The sequence below is a fragment of the Fundulus heteroclitus genome, chromosome 16, assembly GCF_011125445.2.
Source record: "Fundulus heteroclitus isolate FHET01 chromosome 16, MU-UCD_Fhet_4.1, whole genome shotgun sequence".
NCBI lineage: Eukaryota > Metazoa > Chordata > Actinopteri > Cyprinodontiformes > Fundulidae > Fundulus > Fundulus heteroclitus.
In genome coordinates this window covers 6,487,319-6,510,782 of record NC_046376.1, presented here as the reverse complement: position 1 = coordinate 6,510,782, position 23,464 = coordinate 6,487,319, and the positions used below count along the sequence as shown (strand labels likewise).

The following is a 23,464-nucleotide window of genomic DNA, read 5'->3' as shown; positions in this document are numbered from 1 at the left end:
CTGAAACACCGTTGAGTCTGTCGACCCGGTCATGGGTGAACGAATGTAAAGCATTTATAATTATTATAATGATGTGTATTTCAGTTTTGGAGGACAGATATTTCATTTGATTATCTGTTGTGTTTGTTATGTATATTTTGATACTTGTTGTTCTGTTGTTGTTGTTGATTTTGTAATTTAAGCCCTTTGTAAATATATAGCTTTAGGTAAATTGGGGCAGATAACATCAGATTCTTCTTCTTTCTGCTCCCTTTCATTCAGGACTTTAGAACGTTTGTTTTTATGTTTGATTATTTTGTTTGAGCACAGTGAATGAAATAACAATTTTTAAATAAAATAAATAAAGAGCCTGATGCTACGACAGAATTCTAGATTCTTGATGTTTACGATGCAATGAAACCAAATGCTTTCATTGCCTGGTTGGTTTTCTCTAGAAGAGCAACGCTGAACTGGGTTTTCCCTGAAGCTGCTTTAAAACAGACCAAGAAAGCAGAGATGTTTGGGGTTAACTGCGCCTCAGGCTGTGTACAAAAAGTTAATAAAAGGCTGTCAGACTGTTTGATGCGAGGCGTAAATGTGAGAGGAGCTAAAATAAAAAAACTCCTTTAATGGAAACATTTCCTTAGCCGTACCTGGACGCTCCCTCCAGCAGATTAGTAGATGTAATCACACTGATTTTCTCCAGCAGCTCAGCTGAAAGAAAACACCAGATTTCATCCACTTAGCTTGTAATCGCCTTAAAAAACGCGCTCACATCACATAACGGGCACCAGCTCACCGGTGGAGATGGGCTGAGTCGGGTCGTGTAAAGGCGTGACTTCCCCGCTCCATAAGTGAGCCGGTCGGCCTTCCCGCGCCGCCTGCCGCCGGGCCAGCAGCTCGTGGTACTCGGCCCAGTTTCTGCACCGCTGAACCTGCAGGAGGTGAGAATCAGATCCGCTGCGACGCTAAATGTTTAATTCCTTCGTCTGGATGGTTTTTTTACCTCTCTGTCTTTGTTCACGTCGCGGCGCCGCCTGCGTCTCTCCCTCTCCTCCTCCTTCCGGGACATCCTCACCTCCCGCAGGTTGACTTTCCGCATCCAGGAGGCGACGTCGCAGACGCCGACCGTGACGCCCCCGGGAAGCAGCGAGGGGTCCGGAGGGGCCACGCTGCGGGGCCGGCCGGTGGAGCCCAGGTCTGGGAAAGGGATGGCGCTGAAGTTCCAGCGAGAGCGAGCCGACGGGGAACCGGGGGACGGTCTTTTGTCCGCCTGCCGGTCGGGAACATCCGTCATCCACCAGGTCCTGGCCCCGGCTTCGCCTGCAGAGCCTGAGGAGCAACTCTGAGGCTCCGGAGGCTCGGCAGAGGTCGGCAGGTGTGACTCGGGTAGTTTATCATCCTCCTCCATTTTCTCAGCCGGGGACTCTCCTTTACTGTGACGGTGGAGAGAACAAACACGGTGAAATTAAACAGCGTCACTGTAAAAGATGTTAACAATTAAACTGTTGTATTTTAAACGCTTAAATTAACCGATTTTACGCAAAATCTCTGCAAAAAGCACCAATCAGGGCACGGCTGTGGGCGGGATGTTTGCTCACCTGCACGTCGGCGTCGGGCTGGGGCTGCGTTTCCTCTTCAGCTGTCTCCCCACTCGCTCTCGTGACGGAGGCAGGTTGAGCTGCCTGGCGTAGGACGACGGCTCAGAGCTGGAAGAGACCAAAAAAATGTCAGTGAAGGCCCAACGCCGCAGGAACTGAGGAGAACCTCAGAGAAGAGTCCGATTAGAAGCAGCTGTGGCTGGAAAATTTAACATTTTATGAAATCCAACACAGAAATTTATTTAGATTTCTTTAATCTGCTTCTAAACACAAATTTAGTTAATTAATTTATTACTGCTGCATTACGTAAGGTGCTTTACAAACATTAAATCAATCAATCCAAACTAATGCTCGACCACCTGCAGATGATGAAAGATGTATGAATAATGTGAATATTAGTTTAAAACATACATCCTTATTTTCAGACTTTGACCCTGGGTGTCCTTTTTTTATTTACCCAGGAAAGTCCCATTAAAATAAAGAGGCAGCAAAGGTTACATGACAATTACTCAATTAAAATACCATAAAATTTAAGAAAAACAACCAGAATTAAAGAAGTCATCTCTGGTATTCTCAGTCTGGACCCAAAAGTAGTCAATGAAAAAAGTTAATATAATTTCCGGTCTTTTTACGACATGTTTTAATCTCTCTGTTCTATTTTAGGTGTTTTAAACTACAAGTTATAAGTCTCGGTTTTATCTCCTTTATTGAGTCTACTTTTGCACAGTCCTTTGGGCAAACATGCTGTTTTTTTTTAAAGTGCCGAATAAATACACTGGACTTGGTTTTTGCACAAATTAGAATGCCACTGAATTGGCATAAACATGATTCTTTTTTACTACCGAGAACAAATTACACCCAATATATCGAGACTAAGAGGGTATTTCCACCAAAAATAATGTCATTTTATTTTAATATGTGCCTAGTGAAAGACCTTAAAAATACCAGTAATTTTTTTAACTACATTTCTTGATACTAAAAGATAAATTTACTTTCTAAAAATAGGTCGTATTTTAAAGATTACAACCAGCACATTTGAAATACATTAAAATCAATAATGCAGTTTTATCCTAATGTACTTATAATTAGATTTTTTTAATGTGTTGATCTAACTTTTAATTATATTTGGAAGCAAACAAAAGTAACATTTCCCCGCGTGAAGCAAAGATCCAGCTTCAGCTCCTGTTACCTGGGATCAAATCTGTGCACCACATAGCCGAGCCTCTTCAGATGCCCGAACACCTTCGTTATGGAAGAAGAACAATCGGATCAGCTCAGAAATGCAGGTTCCAGCTTTAATCGGCGCATCAGAGCAGCGGCCGCACCTGATACTGCTGCAGGCTCACAGCGTCTGCAGACAGGAACATCTCATAGCCGTCCTGGATGGACAGCGGCAGGTCCTGATGAGACACCAGCAGGTTGCCCTGCTCCCATAAACACAAACACGCTCTGTCAGACACGTCAAGAGGGGAAAAAAAATGTTTCCTCTGTTGGTAAAATGAATTAATTAGCTCCTCGTGGTCAGAGAAACACATCCTGATCATCCTCTGCCACTCACACACTCCATCAGGTAGAGAGCCTCTTCAGGGAGGAGATACTGCTTTCCTTCTGCAGAAAAACCCATCGTCTGCCAAAACTTGCCCTGACAAATAAACATAAAAACACGTATTATTACTTCTGCAGAAATAAGTCACAACACGTCCAAATTACAAAGCGTGCCCAATTTTCTATTTAAACTAAAAACCATGAGGGTAACACATGTTGGACCCTGACTGTTAGAATTTAAGTGATCTCAGAGGAAAACATGGAAAAAGAAGAATTGGTCACAGAATTAAATGCTACATTTTTAATAAATTATTTATATCTCTATGAAAAGCGTGAAACAAATCCAAACAAAATAAAATTTAAATACTCCCAAAAGAAAATACAAACATCAACTATAAAAAGGAACTGAAATACAAGTACCAGAAAACATCAAATTAAAAAAGTGAATAAAATAATGTAAAAACAATAAACATTAAGTTTTATTAAATAATTGAAAGTGAAATCATATCAAATGAAAACGTATTACTATTTAAAATATAAAATACATCTACTAAATATTAAACAATCAAGTCAAAATGAAGTAAAAAGGAAGGAAATATTTATTGAAAAGAAAATACCACTTTAAAAGATGAAAGAAAAAGACTAAAAGAAATTAAGCAGTAAAAAAAAGACAGAAAATGAAGCAAAGTCCCCAAATGATAAGAAGGTAAAATAAAACTATATAAACTAAGCTAAGTACACAATATGAATTAAAAGATTAAATAAATACTGCCAAAAATACAAAAAAATAAAAATAAAAACAGAGGCAAGATTAAATAGAAAAATATATATATATAAAAAAAGCAAAAAAAAAAAAAAAACACTAAAATTCAAATGACACAAAGTAAAAACCTACAGAATAAAATAAGACAGTTTTTCTCTGCTTCTGATTGTAGAGAGGCTCCAACCCAGATCAAATCAAGAGGAGCTCCCAGATGGAGCCTTAGTATGGGGTAAGATAGCTTTCTAAATAGATTTGTACATTAAAGGATAGTTGTGTCCACATCAGTCAGAAGTTGTGCATAACAAACATTTGTAAACTCATAATAATTTAAATCACATTCAAAAGATACAACATACGGTTTAAATAGTTACAACTTCAATAACTAATAAATACAAATTTCAAGTTTAAATTTGTGGTTTACTCTTTATGAACACAAACAGCAGCGGCTGCTTGAGAATACGGATTTTTTCTTTGAGAATACAAATTCACAACAGTGGTCTGACGTCACGGTTTCCAAGGCTGGTTATGGGAGCACAGAGTGCGAAGATAGGAGCCGCGCATGCGCTCTTCAGACTGACCGTCTCTGAATGCACCGCGGCTGCAGATTCATTCCAGACAGCGCAGAGCTCACAGTGGTAAGTTAAACACCATTTTCTGCTGCTGCTGTTCTTCAAAAGTACGTTTTCAGGTAGTTTGAAGCGAGAACATTATACTTTTAAGCTTCCCTACGTGGCCTGTTTACAGAGTTAGTGCGTAATTTTAATAAAAAGTCCGACGTTGAGCGTGTGTGCCAACTGGTAGGTTTTTTAAGATTGACAGCCTATTTCCTACTTTTATCTTTAAAAAAAGAACATTGAGGATGGTATTAAATATGTGATCACGTTGAAATTGTGACTATTTATCTGTAAATAATTAAAATGAAAACATAATTTTTATATATTAGTAACAGTAAAGGGAGTAGAGTTAAGCTACTTTGTCTAACCTTCACAGCATTGTTCATTCAATTCAATTCAATTCAATTGTATTTATATAGCGCCAAATCATGAAACATGTCATCTCAAGGCACTTTACAAAATCAAGTTCAATCATATTATACAGATTGGGTCAGATTATACAGATTGGTCAAAAATGTCCTATATAAGGAAACCAGTTGATTGCATCAAAGTCCCAACAAGCAGCATTCACTCCTGGGGAACCGTAGAGCCAAAGGGAGAGTCGTCTGCATTGTACATGGCTTTGCTGCAATCCCTCATACTGAGCAAGCATGAAGCGACAGTGGGAAGAAAAACTCCCCATTAACGGGAAGGAAAACCTCCGGCAGAACCGGGCTCAGTATGAACGGTCATCTGCCTCGACAGACTGGGGTTACAGAAGACAGAGCAGAGACAGAACAAGAGAGACAAAAAAGCACAGAAGCACACATTGATCTAGTAATCTGTTCTACATTAGATGGTAGTAGCGGGTGAGCCGTCTTCTCTGGATGATGTCACAGTTAACAGAACGCCAGACCAGGTGTACCTACTATAAAGAAAAAGAGAGAGAGCAAAAAGTTAAAAGCTGAAATGACGACAGTCATTTCAATGTAATACAATGCAAAACTGGAGAACAATAGACTGAAGAACAGTAGAAATCAGTAGAGTGAGAAAATTAGACCCTGATGTCCTCCAGCAGCCTAGGCCTATCACAGCACAACTATAGAGATAGCTCAGGGTATGAGCCACTCTAACTATAAGCTTTGTCAAAAAGGAAAGTTTTAACATTAGTCTTAAAAATAGATAGGGTGTCTGCCTCACGGACCAAAACTGGGAGTTGGTTCCACAGGAGAGGAGCCTGATAGCTAAAGGATCTGCCTCCCATTCTACTTTTAGAGACTCTAGGAACCACCAGCAGACCTGCAGTCTGAGAGCGAAGTGCTCTGTTAGGAACATACGGGGTAATCAGAGCTCTGATATATGATGGAGCTTGATTATTAAGGGCTTTATACGTTAGAAGGAGAATTTTAAATTCTATTCTTGATTTAACAGGAAGCCAATGAAGGGAAGCTAAAATTGGAGAAATATGATCCCTGTTGTTGATTTTCATCAGAACTCTTGCCGCAGCATTTTGAATCAGCTGAAGACTTCGAACTGCATTTTGTGGACTTCCTGATTGTAAAGAATTACAATAGTCCAGCCTTGAAGTAACAAATGCATGGACTAGTTTTTCAGCATCACTCCTGGACAGAATGTTTCTAATTTTGGCGATATTCCGGAGGTGAAAAAAGGAAACTCTGGAAACCTGTTTAATATGGGATTTAAATGACATGTCTTGGTCGAAAACAACACCAAGATTTTTAACTTTATTACCAGAGGCCAAGTTAATGCCATCCAGATTAAGGGATTGATTAAGAACTTTATTTTTTGAAGACTCTGGCCCAAAGATTACAACTTCTGTCTTGTCAGAATTTAAATGCAGGAAATTTAAAGTCATCCAGCTTTTGATGTCATCAAGACATGACTGCAGTCGAAGTAACTGATTGGATTCATCAGGATTTATGGATAAATATAGCTGAGTGTCATCAGCATAACAGTGGAAATTAATCCCATGCTGTCATTAAGGAAAGGTTATTTCTGTCTGTCCACCTTTACAGCGATTAATCTATAAATTATGTGCAGTTAGTTCAGTTCATTCTTTCAGTGAAATGGTAGAAATACCAGAGAAGGGAAGCCATTTGTTACATTTACTACTATACATTTGACCCTTTCTTTCTTGAGAACTATAATAATCTGCATGTTAACCACATATAGTTTTATGGTGTGAAAAGGTGAGAATTGAAAAAAACAATTATGGTAACATTTGGCATTTTTTATTTACAGGAAGAAACAGAAACAAAATATGTGAGGATAAACACTTCTGTGCCAATCCTCCAAATATTTTTTAATGAAGGGGACCTGAAACCAGCCTTCAGGCTAAACAGGGCCACCATCCTCCTCCTCCTTCAGCTGCTGCCCATCCAGAAGGTCCATGGATGGCCACAGGAGATAGAGGTGACCCTCTGCTGGCTGGCCTGCGGTGCATCCTATAGGGAAACAGCTTGCCAGTAAGATCTCTTACCTTCTTGTCCTTAAATAGAGCCAACAATGACACACAATTGATACATAGATTATATTAATTGGATAGAAGATTAAGACATCAGCATATTACCTAAATTACAAGTTAATTTTTTATTTGGTACAGGTCTAGTGGAGGCACGCTACAACAGGCACCACACCAAGGCTGATAAACATCGTTGAGCGCGCCTTTGGTGGTCTGAAGACACGGTGGCGTTCCATCTTCTTACGGGTGCTGGAGGTCCGCCCGACGTTTGCCCAAAAAGTAATCGGCGCCTGCTGCATCCTCCACAATATTTGTATAGAGGCAGGTAACCAGCTAGATGAGGAGGTCGGACCAGAGGAGGATGACCATCCAGCGGCTGAAGACAGGGAGCTGCTCCAGCTGGCTGCATGTTTAAGTGAACATGACTACACCTGACCTAATGTAGATCAGTTCTAGTCATGTACACGTGCTGCTTCATTTCATTTTTTTCACTACCTGTAAAAATACATAAAATAATCAGTGAATTAATTTCCATTCCAACTATTTTTAATTGTATGTTTGTAGGTGTTGTCTATTTGTATAAGATGTTAATAGAAGTTATTTATTTGTTTTAAACCACGTTAGTAACTGTTAATTTGTTGAATATGTTACACCTTCATTCTGTTCCAAAGTTAAAACATTTGTCTAAAATAAATGTTTTTTTTTTCATATACTGTCACTATTGTTTTCTTTCCCACTTTCTCTTCTCAATTTTTCGTGTCCTCACTCAGAGGAAACTCACTTAGGAAAAACATTTAAAGAATTTATTTATTTATAGATTTTATATTAGGGCTGGACAATATAGAAAAAAGCATATTGATAAAAAAAATGCATATTGATGGATAGATAATTATCAAAAAGATTTAAAACCTGGCTCTTATAATATTGCTAAATGACTTAATTTTAATATATCACACACAAACACTCAATCACAAATAAATTCTTATTTACCCAACATTTTTAACCATAACTGATTTTTTTAAAAGAAAAATAACTCAACTTAAGAGACCTGGGTGATGTTATTAAATACTGACAAAGAATAAACTCAAGTGACCAGCGCTGTTAGAGAAAAACTTGCGTACCAGAACTTTATATCGCGGATCAAGAGTGGCGAGTTTGAAGCCAGGTTTTTCATGTCCATCACTATGAAGCATGTTACTGCATGCGTGATGTCCTTATGCCGCCAGGACGCTTTGTCATTTTATCACAAAGAAGGGAGCCCAGTTTAGTTGCTGTACCTGCTTTGTTTTGGAAGAACTTCCAGAAGATTCCTAAGAAGATGACGCGGAGCCGCGCGGGGCTAAAACAGCTCGCGCTGCTGCGGTAGTGAGCGGCTTACGTGATGAAACAAGTTGGTTGCGTTACCAGACTTTGTTTTTACCGGTTCCTTGCAAGTTTTACAAATCACTGTGGTTTATTTCTTTCAGACTGGCGAACTAGTAAAACCCCGTTTTGGGACCGTTTCCCCCGCTGCTCCTTGCTGCGACGTATTCACGTGCTCTGTGTTGTGGTTTGAGAGGGCGGCGCTTTGTGACGGCGTGCCTGGGTCTGCGATTACGATGGTTGGTTGAGAGGAAGCAGTGACTGTAGCATCAACTAGGTTAAAAGGAAGAAAGGAAAACTGTCTGTATAACCAACTTTTATCGATCATTTTTTCCCTCATTGTGCCACACGTCTTTCGACTGATATATATTGTTATTAAATTATCGTCCAGCCCTATTTTATATGATGCTGTCATTCTTGGGAGACATTTAAAATTTATTCCAGCAATTATTGAGTTAATAAAGCAACACGCGTCAGTCTGATAAACACAAAACAAATAAATCAGACTCTTTTTTTTAAATTACGCACCAACTCTGTAAATTGGGAAGCTTAAAAGTATATTGTTTTCGCCTCAAACAATCTGAAAACGTACTTTTGAAGAACAACAGCAGCAGAAAATGGAGTGTTCAACTTACCACTGTGATCTCTGCGCTGTCTTCTTCTTCTTCTTCTTCTCTTGTTTTTAATGGCGGTTGGAAAACAACTTATAGGTGCATTACCGCCACCTTCCAGAATGGAGTATGGATCAGACACTCTGCGCTGTCTGGAATCAAGCTGCAGCCGCGGTGCATTCTGAGACGGTCAGTCTGAAGAACGCATGCGCGGCTCCTATCTTCGCACTCTGTGCTCCATTAACCAGCCTTGGAAACCGTGACGTCAGACCACTGTTGTGAATTTGTATTCTCAAAGAAAAAATCCGTATTCTCAAGCAGCCGCTGCTGTTTGTGTTCATAAAGAGTAAAGCACAAATTTAAACTTGAAATTTGTATTTATTAGTTATTGAAGTTGTAACTATTTAAACCGTATGTTGTATCTTTTGAATGTGATTTAAATTATTATGAGTTTACAAATGTTTGTTATGCACAACTTCTGACTGATATGGACACAACTATCCTTTTATGTGCAAATCTATTTAGAACGCTATCTTACCCCATACTTTTTGGGCCTTGTAGGGTGGTACAGAAAGTTTATTCCTAGGTTTGTAGAGTGTTCAGCTGTGTTGAACAACCTCACCAAAAGCATGTCACCAAATAAGATTCAATGGACAGACCAGCCAGAACCATTCCCGAGCCAACATCCAGTCTTTACAATAAACTTTCTAAACTAAGCATCTGTCTCCATGGTTGCCCTCCTTCTGTAAACATAACTCCCCCTACCTCTGTTTCCCCTTTAGCAGCCCGATCGTTTGCAGCTCTCACGTCGTCTTCCTCACACGGCGTCAGGGTTTTCACGCCCGTCCCCGGACCATTCTCCGGTGATCTGAGTAAGTCCAGGGGGTTTCTGTTACAGTGCTCCTTAATATTTAATTGTTCCCCTTAATCCTTTCCAGATGATGCCTCCAAGGTCTCACATATTGTCGGGCTCCTCAGAGATAGAGCCTTGAGTTGGGCCGAGTCGCTTATTGATGAGACCAGAATACTGAGCATTAGCTATTCCGAGTTTTTAACCCGGAAGAAGCGGCTAAACGCTTATGGGCTTTAAAACAAGGAGTTCTGTCCGTGGCCGACTTCGCGGTCGAGTTTCGCACCCTAGCGGCTCAGACCAGGTGGAACACCCTAGCCCAAAAGGCTGTGTTTCTTAATGCCCTCACGGAGAAATTAAAAGATGAATTAGCCACCCGCAACAAACCTAGAGACTTAGAAGCCCTAATCGATCTCGCTGTCCAGGTGGATAGCCGACTTCGAGAGAAAGCTGGCGAGAGGTGGGGTCAGGATTCCCTTCCGGCTCCACGTTACTCTCCACCTCCCTCTGTTACATCATCCAGGTCCCGTCTGGTCCTGTCCGGTCCCTTCAGAGAGTCAGCCAGCTGACGAACCCATGCAGATTGGCAGAACCAAGTTTTCCCAGGAAGAAAGGGACAGACGCATGAGGGATAAACTATGCCTTTATTGCGGTGCCTCTGGGCATTTTCGTGTTCCTTGTCCTGTTTGCCCAAAAGCCCAAGCCCGCCAGTTGTTCAGGGGATACTGACGGTCGCATGTTTTGATCACCCCGGTTCTCGGTTCCAGTTACTCTGTTTACAGTATTCTCACCCCCCAGTTCCAGCTCTGATAGATTCCGGTTCCGAGCAAAACCATATTGATCATGCCTTAGTTCGGCAGCTCCAGATTCCGGTTCATTCATTACCTTCACCTATTTCTGTTGCAGCTCTGGATGGTAGTCCGCTGGCAACTATTACACAACAGACTCACCCTCTTCAATTTATTACTTCTGGTAATCACCACGAATCCATCTCATTTTATGTTTTCCCTGCCAAACATTCACCCATAGTTTTAGGATACCCCTGGTTAACTGCACATAATCATCACATAAACTGGAAGAATTCACGTATTGAGACCTGGAGCTACAGTTGCCTGGCTTCTTGTCTTCAGTCTGCACTTCCCCAGTCCGCCCGTAGTCCAGCCTCTTCCGAGTTTTCCCCAGACCTGTCCCAAGTTCCTTCCGAGTATCACGATTTACGTAGGGTTTTCAGTAAGAACTTAGCTCTTAGCCTTTCTCCTCACCGTCCTTACGACTGCTCTATTGATCTTCTCCCTGGGGCCCTTTTACCATCTGCTTGTTTATACAAACTTTCCTTGTCCGAGCAGGGGGCAATGGAAAAATATGTTAACGAATATTTAAAAGCCGGCATTATTTGTCCTTCGTCCTCGCCACTTGGAGCAGGGTTTTTCTTTGTTGCCAAAAAAGGTATAAAACCCTTCGTCCCTGTATTGATTTTTGGGACTTAAATCACATCACTGTCAAAAATAAGTACTCTTTACCCCTCCTGGCATCAACTTTCGACACTGTTCGCGGAGCTACAATTTTTACTAAATTAAATCTCCGCAACACATATCACCTGGTCAGAATACGGGAAGGGGACAAGTGGAAAACCGCTTTTAAGACACCTATTGGCCACTTCGAATACCTTGTTATGCCCTTCGGTTTAACCAATGCCCCCGCTGTGTTCCAAGCCCTGATCAATGATGTTCTCCGAGACTTCATTAACAACTTTGTATTTGTGTACCTAGACGACATTTGTCATTTTCTCCCAGAACCCCAGTCAACACAGGCAGCACGTCCGCCTGGTTCTGCAACGTCTTCTCGAGAATCGCCTATTTGTGAAGGCGGAGAAATGTGAATTTCACCAGAGCACCATCAGTTTCCTCGGCTTCATTTTCGAGGGTGGGCAGGTGAAGACGGATCCCAGAAAAGTCAAGGCAGTGGAGGATTGGCCTTCCCCCAGGAACTGTAAGGAGATACAATGCTTCCTAGGTTTCGACAGTTTTTATCGTGTGTTTATTAAGAACTTTAGCGTTATTGCTTCAAGAGGAGGTTCTCGCAGGTTCCATTCCTCACCTACCAAGACCCAGCAATCCAGTTTACCTTAGAGGTGGATGCCTCGGATACCGGGGTTGGAGCCGTGCTTTCTCAGATGTCTTCCAATGACGGAAAGCTCCACCCCTGCGCCTACTTGTCCAGATGTTTCTCTCCTGCGGAGAGAAATTATGACGTTGGGGATAGAGAACTGTTGGCCATCAAACTGGCCTTAAAAGAGTGGCGCCATTGGCTAGAGGGAACCAAACTCCCCATCATTATCTGGACAGACCATAAAAACCTCTCATACATTCAGTCAGCCAAGGGCCGTTGGTCCCTGTTCTTTTCACGTTTTCACTTCACCATTACCTACCGTCCCGGCTCCAAGAACTCCAAACCCAATGCACTGTCCCGACAATTTTCCTCCTCCAAAGACACCACAGAACCAGAGACTATTATTCCCCCAATCCTCTGTTGTGCGAGTAGTAACCTGGGAATTAGAAAAACAGATCCATCAGGCCCAGATCAATGAACCAGACCGTGGCGGTGGTCCTCCCCGTAGACTTTACATCCCTTCTGCCGTCCGTTCTCAGGTTATCCATTGGGCACACTCCTAAGTTTTCTGGTCACCCTGGTTCCAGTTGTTCCATTGCTTTTATTTTTGGTGGCTGTCCTTTAATAAGGACGTTGCCGAATTTATCGCTGTCTGTCCCTTGTGCGCCAAAAATAAGAGTTCCTGCAGACCCCCTACTGGTCTCCTCCAGCCCTTGCACAGACCCAGCCGTCCCTGGTCACATATCGCTTTAGATTTCTTTACCAGTTTACCCCCGTCTAATCACAAGACCGTTATTCTTTCTATTATTGACAGATTCTCTAAGGCATGTCATCTAGTTGCCCTGTCCAAACTCTCCTCAGCACTTCAGACTGCCAGACTCCTCGTCGACCATGTCTTTAAGCTTCATGGCCTACCCGAGGAGATCGTTTCGAACTGCGGTCCCCAGTTTACCTCCCGAGTTTGGCGAGAGCTATGTCAAAGTCTGGGCGCTAAAGTTTCTCTGTCCTCTGGTTTTCACCCACAGTCTAATGGTCAGTGTGAATGCCTGAACCAGGAAATAGAAAACATCCTCTGTTGTGTCTGTTCACAGAACCCTTCATTCTGGAACCAACACTTGGCCTGGGTCGAATATTCTCATAACTCACATATTTCCGCACCAACCGGTTTGTCTCCCTTTGAGGCTTCTCTCGGTTATCAGCCCTCTCTCCTGCCGTCATCACTCCCAGATCCCGTCTTTCCCTTCGTTGAGACAAATCTCTCCTGGTGCTGCAAAGCCTGGGACCAAACCCGAGCCGCCCTTGAACGCACCACCGACCGTAATAAACGTATTGCTGATTGCAAACGTCTCCCTGCTCCTGTATATTCTCCCGGGCAAAAGGTATGGCTTTCTTCCAGACTTCCCTTTGAAAGCTACCTCAAGAAAACTCTCCCCCAGATTCCTAAGTCTGTTTAAGACCGACCGTATTATCAGTCCCACGTCGGTCCATCTTAAACTCCCGGCTCACCTACGCATTCACCCCACCTTTCACGTCTGTCAGATCAAGCAAGTCACTTCCAGTTCGTTATGCCCACCTTCCAGAACCCCTCCACCCGCCCGGCTCGTGGACGGTCATCCAGCCTTTACGGTCCGGAAGATTGTGGCCGCTAGGCGTTGTGGCCGGGGTTTCCAATACCTAGTGGATTGGGAGGGTTATGGCCCGGAAGAACATTCTTGGGTTCCCAGATCGTTCATCTTAGATCCCGAACTCATCTCCGCCTTTGAGGCATTCTCTGCCGGAAGGCTGCCAGGGGGCGTCCGTTAAGGGGGGGGGGGGTGCTGTCACACTCTGTAGGCCGGGTGCGGGCTGGGCTCTCTCTCTCCTCCTCTGCAGGGCATGACGGGCAGGTTCTTTCCTTCCATCACTGATTGCTGCTCTTCTTAAGGAGCAGTGTTCCAGCAGGAAGGCGTTAGTTCTTACTCGCTTCCAGCGTGGTACACGACCAACCTAAAATGTTTCCCGAGTGTATCTTCCAAGTATAGCCTAACCCAGTTTTACTCCTTGCTTCTATCCAGAACCCAGGACTCCCGAGCTACCACACTTCCGAGTCAGATCTCCGTGAACCAACAGAGACTCAGGTGCTGCTCGTGCCTTGGCCCTCCTGCTGTGCTCACCTGCCTGTCCACCCTCCAACACCGCAGAACCCAGAGAGAGTTCACCAGACCTGCACCTCCTCCCGGTTCCAGGACATCACCTTTCCCGGACTGGAACTCAGCCTGGAACCCAGTGAGTTCTCCACTGACTATCAGACACATCCACTCCTGCTCCTGTTCACCAGTCTCCTCACTCTCTTTCCAGTGGAACCCAGACAGACAGACCAGCCAGAACCCAAGCCAACATCCAGTCTTTACAATAAACTTTCTAAACCGAGCACCTTTTTACCGTGGTTGGCCCTCCTTCTGAGTCTCATTACATAACCATGACACTATGAGGAGATCATTAGTGATTTTTATTTGGGCAGTTTCAGTACTATGGGAGGGGCGAAAACTAGACTGGAAAGACACGTAAAGACTGTTGAGGGTAAGATAGGCGTGGAGTTGAAAAGACACAATTTTTTCGAGTATTTTAAAAATAAAGGGAAGATTTGAGATGGAGCAAAGATTAATAAAGTTAGTGGGATCAGAACCAGGTTTCTTCAGAATCGGGGAAATAGATGCAGTTTTGAAAAGTGAGGGGACAATACCAGAGGAGATAAAGGAATGAATAGTGGAAGTAATGAAGGAGAGGAGGGAGGTGAGACAGGTTTTGACCAGAGCTGTGGGGAGGGGGTCAAGATAACAGGTAGAGTACTTGGATTTACAGATGAGATCAGAAATTTTGGACGAAGTGGGCAGTAGGAAGCAGGAAAATGACTGGCTATGGAGGAGGGAAAGAGGGGAAGAGGGAGGCAAGGGGGTCATATGTAGTTGCTGGCGAATGGAGCTGATTTTTTTTATCACAAAAGATTATTAATGAATTACAATTCTGACTTGAATACATGTGAGAAGGCAGGGAATCACTTTATATAATAATAATAATAATAATTAAAACCGCAAGCGGTTATGATCGGCCCTCGCAGCAAAGCGCCGCTCTGGCCTTATTGGCCACTGCTGGGATTTGCGCACCGCCGGCCGCCCGCCACCGCAGATGCTGTCACGCATTTTGCCCGCCCATCCACTGGGCGATTCACACGAACGTGTTCGGCAGCGCTCCCCCACGATTCACAAAAAATCTGGTGCAGATCGCTCGATGCACCGAGGAGATACAGCCGTTGAATAATGATAATGCATTTGGCCACCGGACCGGACTAAATCGTTCGGCGGGCCGAATTCGGCCCGCGGGCCGTAGCTTTGACACCCCTGGTTTAAACATTAGTATACCAATTTAATCAAAGGTATCTTACTGGCTGTTAATCCAGCTTAATGTGAAAGGTTAACAAAACCATTTTAGTTTTTTAAAGTTACTTGCTATTTCATGTGTTTAAGGGTTTTGTTTCTTGCATTAAGACAGCTTTTATGAAAGTTTAACATCTAAATTGGTGGATACACACCCAAAAGTAATGTAAAAGTAACACTTTAGCAATTGGACTATTGCTAAAGGAACACTTTAGCAATATCGCGGGGGTAGCAGCTTTATAAAGGAGGTCCAGACGTCCCTCTCCCCAGCCACTTGGGCCAGCTTCTCTGGGGGAATCCCAAGGCGTTCGCAGGCCAGCCGAGAGACATAGTCCCTCCAGCGTGTCCTGGGTCTTCCCCTGGGCCTCCTCCCGGTGGGACGTGCCCAGAACACCTCACCGGGGAGGCGTCCAGGAGGCATCCTAACCAGATGCACAAGCCACCTCAACTGGCTCCTCTCGACGTGAAGGAGCAGTGGCTCTACTCTGAGTCCTCCCCGGATGACTGAGTTCCTCACCTTATCTCTAAGGGAGAGCTCACACACACTATGGAGAAAACTAATTTCGGCCGCTTGTATCCGGGATCTCGTTCTTTCGGTCACGACCCAAAGCTCATGACCATAGATGAGGGTAGGAACGTAGATCAACCGGTAAATCGAGAGCTTGGCCTTTTGGCTCAGCTCTCTCTTCACCACAACAGATCGGTACAGCGCCCGCTTCACAGCAGACGCCGCACCAATCCGCCTGTCGATCTCCCGCTCCATCTTCCCCTCATTCGTGAACAAGACCCCAAAATACTTGAACTTCTCCACTAGAAGCTGGCTCTTTGGACTTTCCTTTTTTAAAAATCTTATAGTTAGAGTGGCTCATGTTACCCTGAGCTACCTCTATAGTTATGCTGCTATACGTTTAGGCTACTGCAGGACATCAGGGTCTATTGTTCTTTAAATTTGAATGACTGTTGTCATTTCAGCTTTTAACTTTTTGATTTTTCTTTTTTCTTCATAGTAGGTACACCTGGTCTGGCGTTCTGTCAGCTGTGGCATCATCCAGGGAAGACAGATCACCCGCTACTACCATCTAATGTAGAACTTCTGTGCTTTTTTGTCTCTCTTGTTGTGTCTCTGCTCTGTCTTCTGTAACCCCAGTGGGTCGAGGCAGATGACCGTTCATACTGAGCCCAGTTCTGCTGGAGGTTTTTCCTTCCCGTTAATGGGGAGTTTTTTTTCCCGCTGTTGCTTCATGCTTGCTCAGTAGGTAGGATTGCTGCAAAGCCATGGACAATGCAGACGACTCTCCCTGTGGCTCTACGCATCTTCAAGAGAGAATGCTACTTGTCAAGACTTTGATGCAATGAACTGGTTCCCTTATATAGGAATTTTTTTGACCAATGTGTATAATCTGACCCAATCTGTATAATCTGATTGATTTTGACTTTGTAAAGTGCCTTGAGATGACATGTTTCATGAATTGGCGCTATGTAAATAACATTGAATTGAATCATCTCTTTAGACCAAGTAAACTATCACATTTTATGAGACAGTAATCTCATTTTAAAGATATAATCATCTAACGTTATTACTCTTAGCAAGTTAAAGCTCCATAAAGATTTTAGACCAGCTTTTAGTTCCACTCTTTTATAATGCACATCTAGGCTACCTATAAATATAAAGTATGGCATGCCAAAAAACATTTTCAACAAAAGGCAATTTTAGTAATTGCCTTGCAATTTTATATCTAAGCATTAAAAATTATAATATTTCACCAATTTTCACAGCAAGATGGAAATAACTATCCAACATTTTAAGATTTTGTAAAAACTTTTTTCCTTTTTTACCTACCTTTTGAAATTAATACTTGTTTCTACATCTCCAAAATTATACTTCAAGAAAACTATTGTGCTGTCCTGGGGCCATATGCAGCTAGACAGCTAGGACAAAAGTTCCCCACACAAAGCTTCCTTTTCTTGCGTTGTCTGAATAACCTTTGTTCCTAAATCTGGCTTTAAACATTCTTTTTGTAAAAAGACAAATATTTTTCCAAGGCAGAAGCGTGTAGAACAAATTCAACTTCAACATTAGCAGTTTCCCTAGCAGGGCCGGTTCTAGCCCTTTGGTTGCCCTAGGCGAGATTGAGTTTTGCTCCGCGCCCCCCCCCCCCCCCCCCCCCCCCCACCCCCCCACTTTTGCCGTGCGAAATACCAGTTCTGTTTTCATCATCTGTTTAGTGCTTCATTGAGTTGTGTTTACAGTTCCACAAAGAGTGCTGTGCGGTGAATTGTGCCTACAGTTGTGCAAAGTGTGTGTTACAAAATTGCAAATTGAGTGCAAAGCAGTGTTTGTTCTTTTAGTTTTGTGAACTCAGTGAGTGGATTTGCTATAAGTATTAATAGTTTTAGAAATTGTGCTATAAGAATCAAGGGTTGTGTTTAAGCATTCAGAAAAAACTGTAACTTAGCATGGAGTGATGCATAGACAACAAATACCAGAATAGGTTTCAGAACCTTTTCTTTTTTATTTTAAATAATTTATTACACACTCAAAGTTAGGACTGTGCAAAAACACTCAACCATCTGTAAGGACACTTAGGTAAAGTATAACTAATAAACTGGATTTTGATGATTATTTGTACATCCATTTTGAATACTCAATGCAGATAATCACTACAAAATATTTTATTTATATTAGTATCCTCCACCCATTCTCAAGCTAATAATATAGCACATAATTCTGCTGCATATTTACTGAGATAATTAGATGTCCTTTTTGAAATAATCTTTGTCAGGAATCACCACTGCTATACTAGTTGCTTCACTCTTTGTCTTTTTATTTTCATGTATCTATGTCTACATGTGTTGTCTTTTACTTTCCTGTATCTGTTTATTCACGTGTGTGTAAATGCACCCCAGCAATCAAAAAAAATTGTTATGAGAAATTTTACCCACTGCTGCTTTTTTTTTTAGATGCTGCTAGCAGAGCTGGAGAAAATAAAAACTAAGCAGGTTGATGCAGCATAAGAGCCCCCATCACTGACAAGTTCATTTGTGAGACCAACAAAATATGATGCCATCAATCTCTCATTCAGTCGATTTTCAAAAAGACCATGAAATAATTTTATTAGTAATTGCTTATATTACATAATAACCACAACAATTTTGTTTACATGCATGTTTTAGATTTTGTTCTGTCAGCTTGGGTATTTTTTTTAACTGCCAACAGGTGACCTCTAAAGGTAAAGTCATCTTCATGTCCTGGGGGTGGGAAGTGCAGCTAACTGCACATGAGGGTATCACAGCCCTGGTATCTTTGCCTAAATAGTCCCAACACCATCTCACAAATTGTCTATAGGCTATATGCCTATGCTGTTGCTTGTATTGGGACCAAGCAACCTGCAATGTCCAAACATTTAGACACACCGCTTCCATGCCAGGATGGTCTGTGATACAGGCAGGGATTTCTCCATCCATCTCCTCTCTGGCTTCTTCCATCTGAGCAACAACCAAGCCCATTTCCTGGCAACAGATGCACTCTCTCACAGAATCCATTATTGGCAGTGAAAACAGGAACACCTAAAAAATAAGATTGATTAATGTATATTTGTATATGAATTACACACCATAACTGATTTACTAAATTCACTATTAATGCATTTATGGTAAGTTGGAAATTGATTTACATTTCAGGAAATATTTAGGCCTCAATATTACTCAGTGTATATTTTTGATATATTATTTTTGACTTTTGTTATGCTAGTATGTAGGTAGGCTAAATATTAATGTAGAGATACTGTTTTTAAAATGTTGTCAAGTGATTCTTTATGATAAGTAGCACCTCATCATTGGGCCTAACTAGGCCATGGCATAAATTCATTTTTAGTTGTGCATAAATGCTCATTCATTTTAGTGATACATTTTGTCCTCATCTCTTTATTTAAGATAAGACAGACTTTATTGATCTCACAGTGGAGAAATTCACGTGTCACTTCGGCTCAATAAAAGTGACAAAAGATCGATTATCTTGGCGTTTAAAATAACACAAAACAGCGCAAGAAGACCTCGCTTATATATTTTTATTTTATAATTTTGTAGACAGCTGCCGATTAAACTAATGTTACAACCTTGATATAATTATATGCGTTGTCTTACCGGAAAATCAATTAAAAGCGCCGTGAAAACGGCTGCAATGCGCGCTCCCGACAAAAGGGGGGGGGGGGGGGGGAGATTTTCACAGGGGAACTGAATTTCGCACAACACCGACATTTTAGTCATTACATATCTATGGTGCCTAAAAGAAAATGATGTCAACATACGAAAAAATATTTGAACTGTGAAGTTAAAAGAAAAAACGTGTCCTACCATTCATCTCCCGACGTCCAATCTCCACTCCTTGTCCGACTCGCTGTTGTTCGTCTGCTGCCTTCTCTTCATCTGAAACGTCTGGGTCGAACATGTGAGGCTCCAGACACAAATATTCTTCCTCCGATACATCAAAATGGTCTTCTGGTAGGAATCGCTCGGTTGAAGTCGAAATTTTGCTTTCAGATTTCTCGTTTTGGCTATCGCATGTAGTGCAGTAATCCGCCATGTTGAGATGAACGCTCCCGTTCTGACGTCACAACTTCCGGGTTGGGGGGCGCTTGAAAAGTGATCAGAATCTTTTCCGATTTTCTGTTAAATGTGAAAAAGAAAAGAAAAAAATTCGGTGGTATTTTTATTTGTTCAATTTTTGCTATATATATATACGTAAGGTTAAGTCAAACTGATGTACGCTTCATAACCGGTTTAATTCGCTTTTTTTCAAATTCTATGATTAATGGGAAGTAAGCTTAAGGGCGACGCTAGAGGGCGCCCCCAACACATTTGTCGCCCTAGGCAATTGCCTAGCTCGCCTGTAGCAATCGCCGGCCCTGTTCCCTAGCTTCATAACTGAAAAGCAGCTTTTAACCGAAGCAAAATACGTCAAAGATCTTTTTTTAAGGTGAGAGCACTCACTATCTCACGTAATTCCTTGGACCAATTCTCTTTACTATATATATGCTTCCGATAGGCAAAATTATCAGACAGCATGGGATTAATTTCCACTGTTATGCTGATGATACTCAGCTATATTTATCCATAAATCCTGATGAATCCAATCAATTACTTCGACTGCAGTCATGTCTTGATGACATCAAAAGCTGGATGACTTTAAATTTCCTGCATCTAAATTCTGACAAGACAGAAGTTGTAATCTTTGGGCCAGAGTCCTCAAAAAATAAACTTCTTAACCAATCACTTAATCTGGGTGGCATTAACTTGGCCTCTGGTAATAAAGTAAAAAATCTTGGTGTTATTTTTGACCAAGACATGTCATTTAAATCCCATATTAAACAGGTTTCCAGAGTTTCCTTTTTTCACCTCCGGAATATCGCCAAAATTAGAAACATTCTGTCCAGGAGTGATGCTGAAAAACTGGTCCATGCATTTGTTACTTCAAGGCTGGACTATTGTAATTCTTTACTATCAGGAAGTCCACAAAATGCAGTTCAAAGCCTTCAGCTGATCCAAAATGCTGCAGCAAGAGTTCTGATGAAAATCAACAAGAGGGATCATATTTCTCCAATTTTAGCTTCCCTTCATTGGCTTCCTGTTAAATCAAGAATAGAATTTAAAATTCTTCTTCTAACGTATAAAGCCCTTCATAATCAAACTCCATCATATATCAGAGCTCTGATTACCCCGTATGTTCCTAACAGAGCACTTCGCTCTCAGACCGCAGGTCTGCTGGTGGTTCCTAGAGTCTCTAAAAGTAGAATGGGAGGCAGATCCTTTAGCTATCAGGCTCCTCTCCTGTGGAACCAACTCCCAGTTTTGGTCCGTGAGGCAGACACCCTGTCTACTTTTAAGACTAGGCTTAAAACTTTTCTTTTTGACAAAAATTATAACTAGTGACTCATGTTACTCTCAGCTACCTTTATAGTTTTACTGCTATAGGCTTAGGCTACTGGAGTATATCAGGATCTAATTTTCTCACTATATTGAGTTCTACTGTTCTTCAATTATGCATTATGTGTTGTCATTTCTGCTTTAACTTTCTGTTCTCTCTCTTTTCTCTTCATAGTAGGTACACCTGGTCTGGCGTTCTGTTAACTGTGACATCATCCAGAGAAGACGGCTCACCCGCTACTACCATCTAATGTAGAACAGATTACTAGATCAATGTGTGCTTCTGTGCTTTTTTGTTTCTCTTGTTGTGTCTCTGCTCTGTCTTCTGTAACCCCAGTCGGTCGAGGCAGATGACCGTTCATACTGAGCCCGGTTCTGCCGGAGGTTTTTTTTCCCGTTAATGGGTGGTTTTTCTTCCCACTGTCGCTTCATGCTTGCTCAGTATGAGGGATTGCAGCAAAGCCATGTACAATGCAGATGACTCTTCCTGTGGCTCTACGGTTCCCCAGGAGTGAATGCTGCTTGTCGGGACTTTGATGCAATCAACTGGTTTCCTTATATAGGACATTTTTGACCAATCTGTATAATCTGACCCAATCTGTATAATATGATTGAACTTGACTTTGTAAAGTGCCTTGAGATGACATGTTTCATGATTTGGCGCTATATAAATACAATTGAATTGAATTGAATTGAATTAATTCACATAAAGATCTAACAAAGTTGTGATGTCTCACTCTGATTAAATATGAACCCAAAACGTTTCTAACTGTTTTTACCATGGATTTCCTCTGACTAAGAATTAATTAATATCTTATTTATATAATGTATTCACGACATGAATTCCTTGCTGTCTTAACAAATGGCAGAACAACTATAACGTTAATTTCTATAATTATTACAGGTTCTGCTGAGATGTCAAATTCTGGAGAGTGCTTAGACACCCTGACACACAAATATGGATTAACCTCATTTCAAGTGCACTCGTGAACTTGTTTTAGTTGATTTAGTTTTCTTGATGTACTGTAGAGCGTGATGAGGTCTGTTGTGGTATTGTGGCACTGGATTGAGGGGACAGTTGGTGTTGTCTGTCAAACCCAATCTTCTTAAGCTGCAAATTCAGTAAAGTTACAAGATATATATATATATATATAACGGTTGCAGTTACAGCTCAAACGTCGTAACAACACTTCTAAATCTGAGTCTGACGCACAATTTGAAATACAAATACGAAGCAGTTTGATTTTTGTCCGATGACGAGCGAGCGAGCGAGCGAGAGATAGAGAACTGGTAAAGCAGCACATAGTAACAATAAGTCTAGCGCTCCATAAAGATGTTATTAATCAGGGAAATCTTTCTGATTGTTTCACAGCGGTTACCAGCAGCGGGTAAACACGCCCACGACAACACACTTAGGCTCCCCGCAGCCCATTTCTATTGGAATATGCGCCAAAACTGCCTCTTTAAAATGAACTGCACGGTGCAGTCTGCGCCTGTCTGAATTGCAATGAGAAGTATTACACATCTATGCGTGAGCATAATCAAAAATTCCCCCCAGGAGCAGCGTTTTTTTTTTCCCCCCAGGAGCAGCGTTTTTTTTTTCCCCCCAGGACCCACGGTAACGACAGCGGTGTTCTTACGATGGAGTATTAGGGCCACACATGAAGAGAAAAAATAATTTTGCCATGACGAGAGATTAAACTGGTGCAGATCAGTTGATGCAGCGGAGGCAAGGGCGACTCACCAGCTTAAAATCTATGTATTGAGATCTTAAAAATGGTCTTATAGCTTAAAAGATCATCCTGTTTTGGTTGATTTTGTAGCCGAATAGAAGAGATGTTCTCAAAGCATTAAATAAGCCTTTTGACTTTTAAAAATGTTGTCCTTTTAAGGTAATTTTAAGTTACTTTTCATTAAATTTGTCAATATCCTATGGAAGTCTGGACATATGGCATCGGCGTTTCAGGTGACTTCGCCACGCCACCACGCCGCACTGCTACATAGAATCCAGTTGGGCCTGGAATCCACAACACACTAACATGTCTTCTGTTTCTAAACACAGTCTCATGTTGATTAGCTCAGAGGGGTTACATAGCGATCGTTTACAGCAAAACATGGCACTTCCTGTTGTCAGGGGGCGTGGCCTAAGTGATGTCATCATTTGACCATTGGATATTGTAGAAGACCCAATGATGATCAATCACAGAAAGTTTGGTGCCTCTGTGTGTTTCTGT

At 41.9% G+C, this 23,464-nt stretch overlaps 1 protein-coding gene and 1 long non-coding RNA gene across 2 annotated transcripts in view; one reads left to right on the top strand and one right to left on the bottom strand.

Moving 5' to 3' along the window:
- Positions 1-3,341, bottom strand: part of LOC118556567 (tRNA-splicing endonuclease subunit Sen54-like) — a 6,904-nt gene extending 3,563 nt beyond the window's left edge. The window contains exons 1-7 of the mRNA XM_036148686.1: positions 3,139-3,341; positions 2,906-3,004; positions 2,770-2,822; positions 1,581-1,688; positions 986-1,415; positions 779-914; positions 633-693 (exon numbers count right to left, since the gene is read on the bottom strand). Coding sequence (XP_036004579.1) covers positions 633-693; positions 779-914; positions 986-1,415; positions 1,581-1,688; positions 2,770-2,822; positions 2,906-3,004; positions 3,139-3,237 — 986 coding nt within the window. The 5' untranslated portion in view covers positions 3,238-3,341. The remainder of the gene's footprint in view (positions 1-632; positions 694-778; positions 915-985; positions 1,416-1,580; positions 1,689-2,769; positions 2,823-2,905; positions 3,005-3,138) is intronic.
- A 6,045-nt stretch (positions 3,342-9,386) lies between these two features.
- Positions 9,387-14,918, top strand: LOC110368389. The gene is made up of 3 exons (XR_002428048.2): positions 9,387-9,808; positions 11,580-11,775; positions 13,950-14,918. It is a non-coding gene; the product is annotated as an uncharacterized LOC110368389 (long non-coding RNA).
- Positions 14,919-23,464: the final 8,546 nt, after the last annotated feature.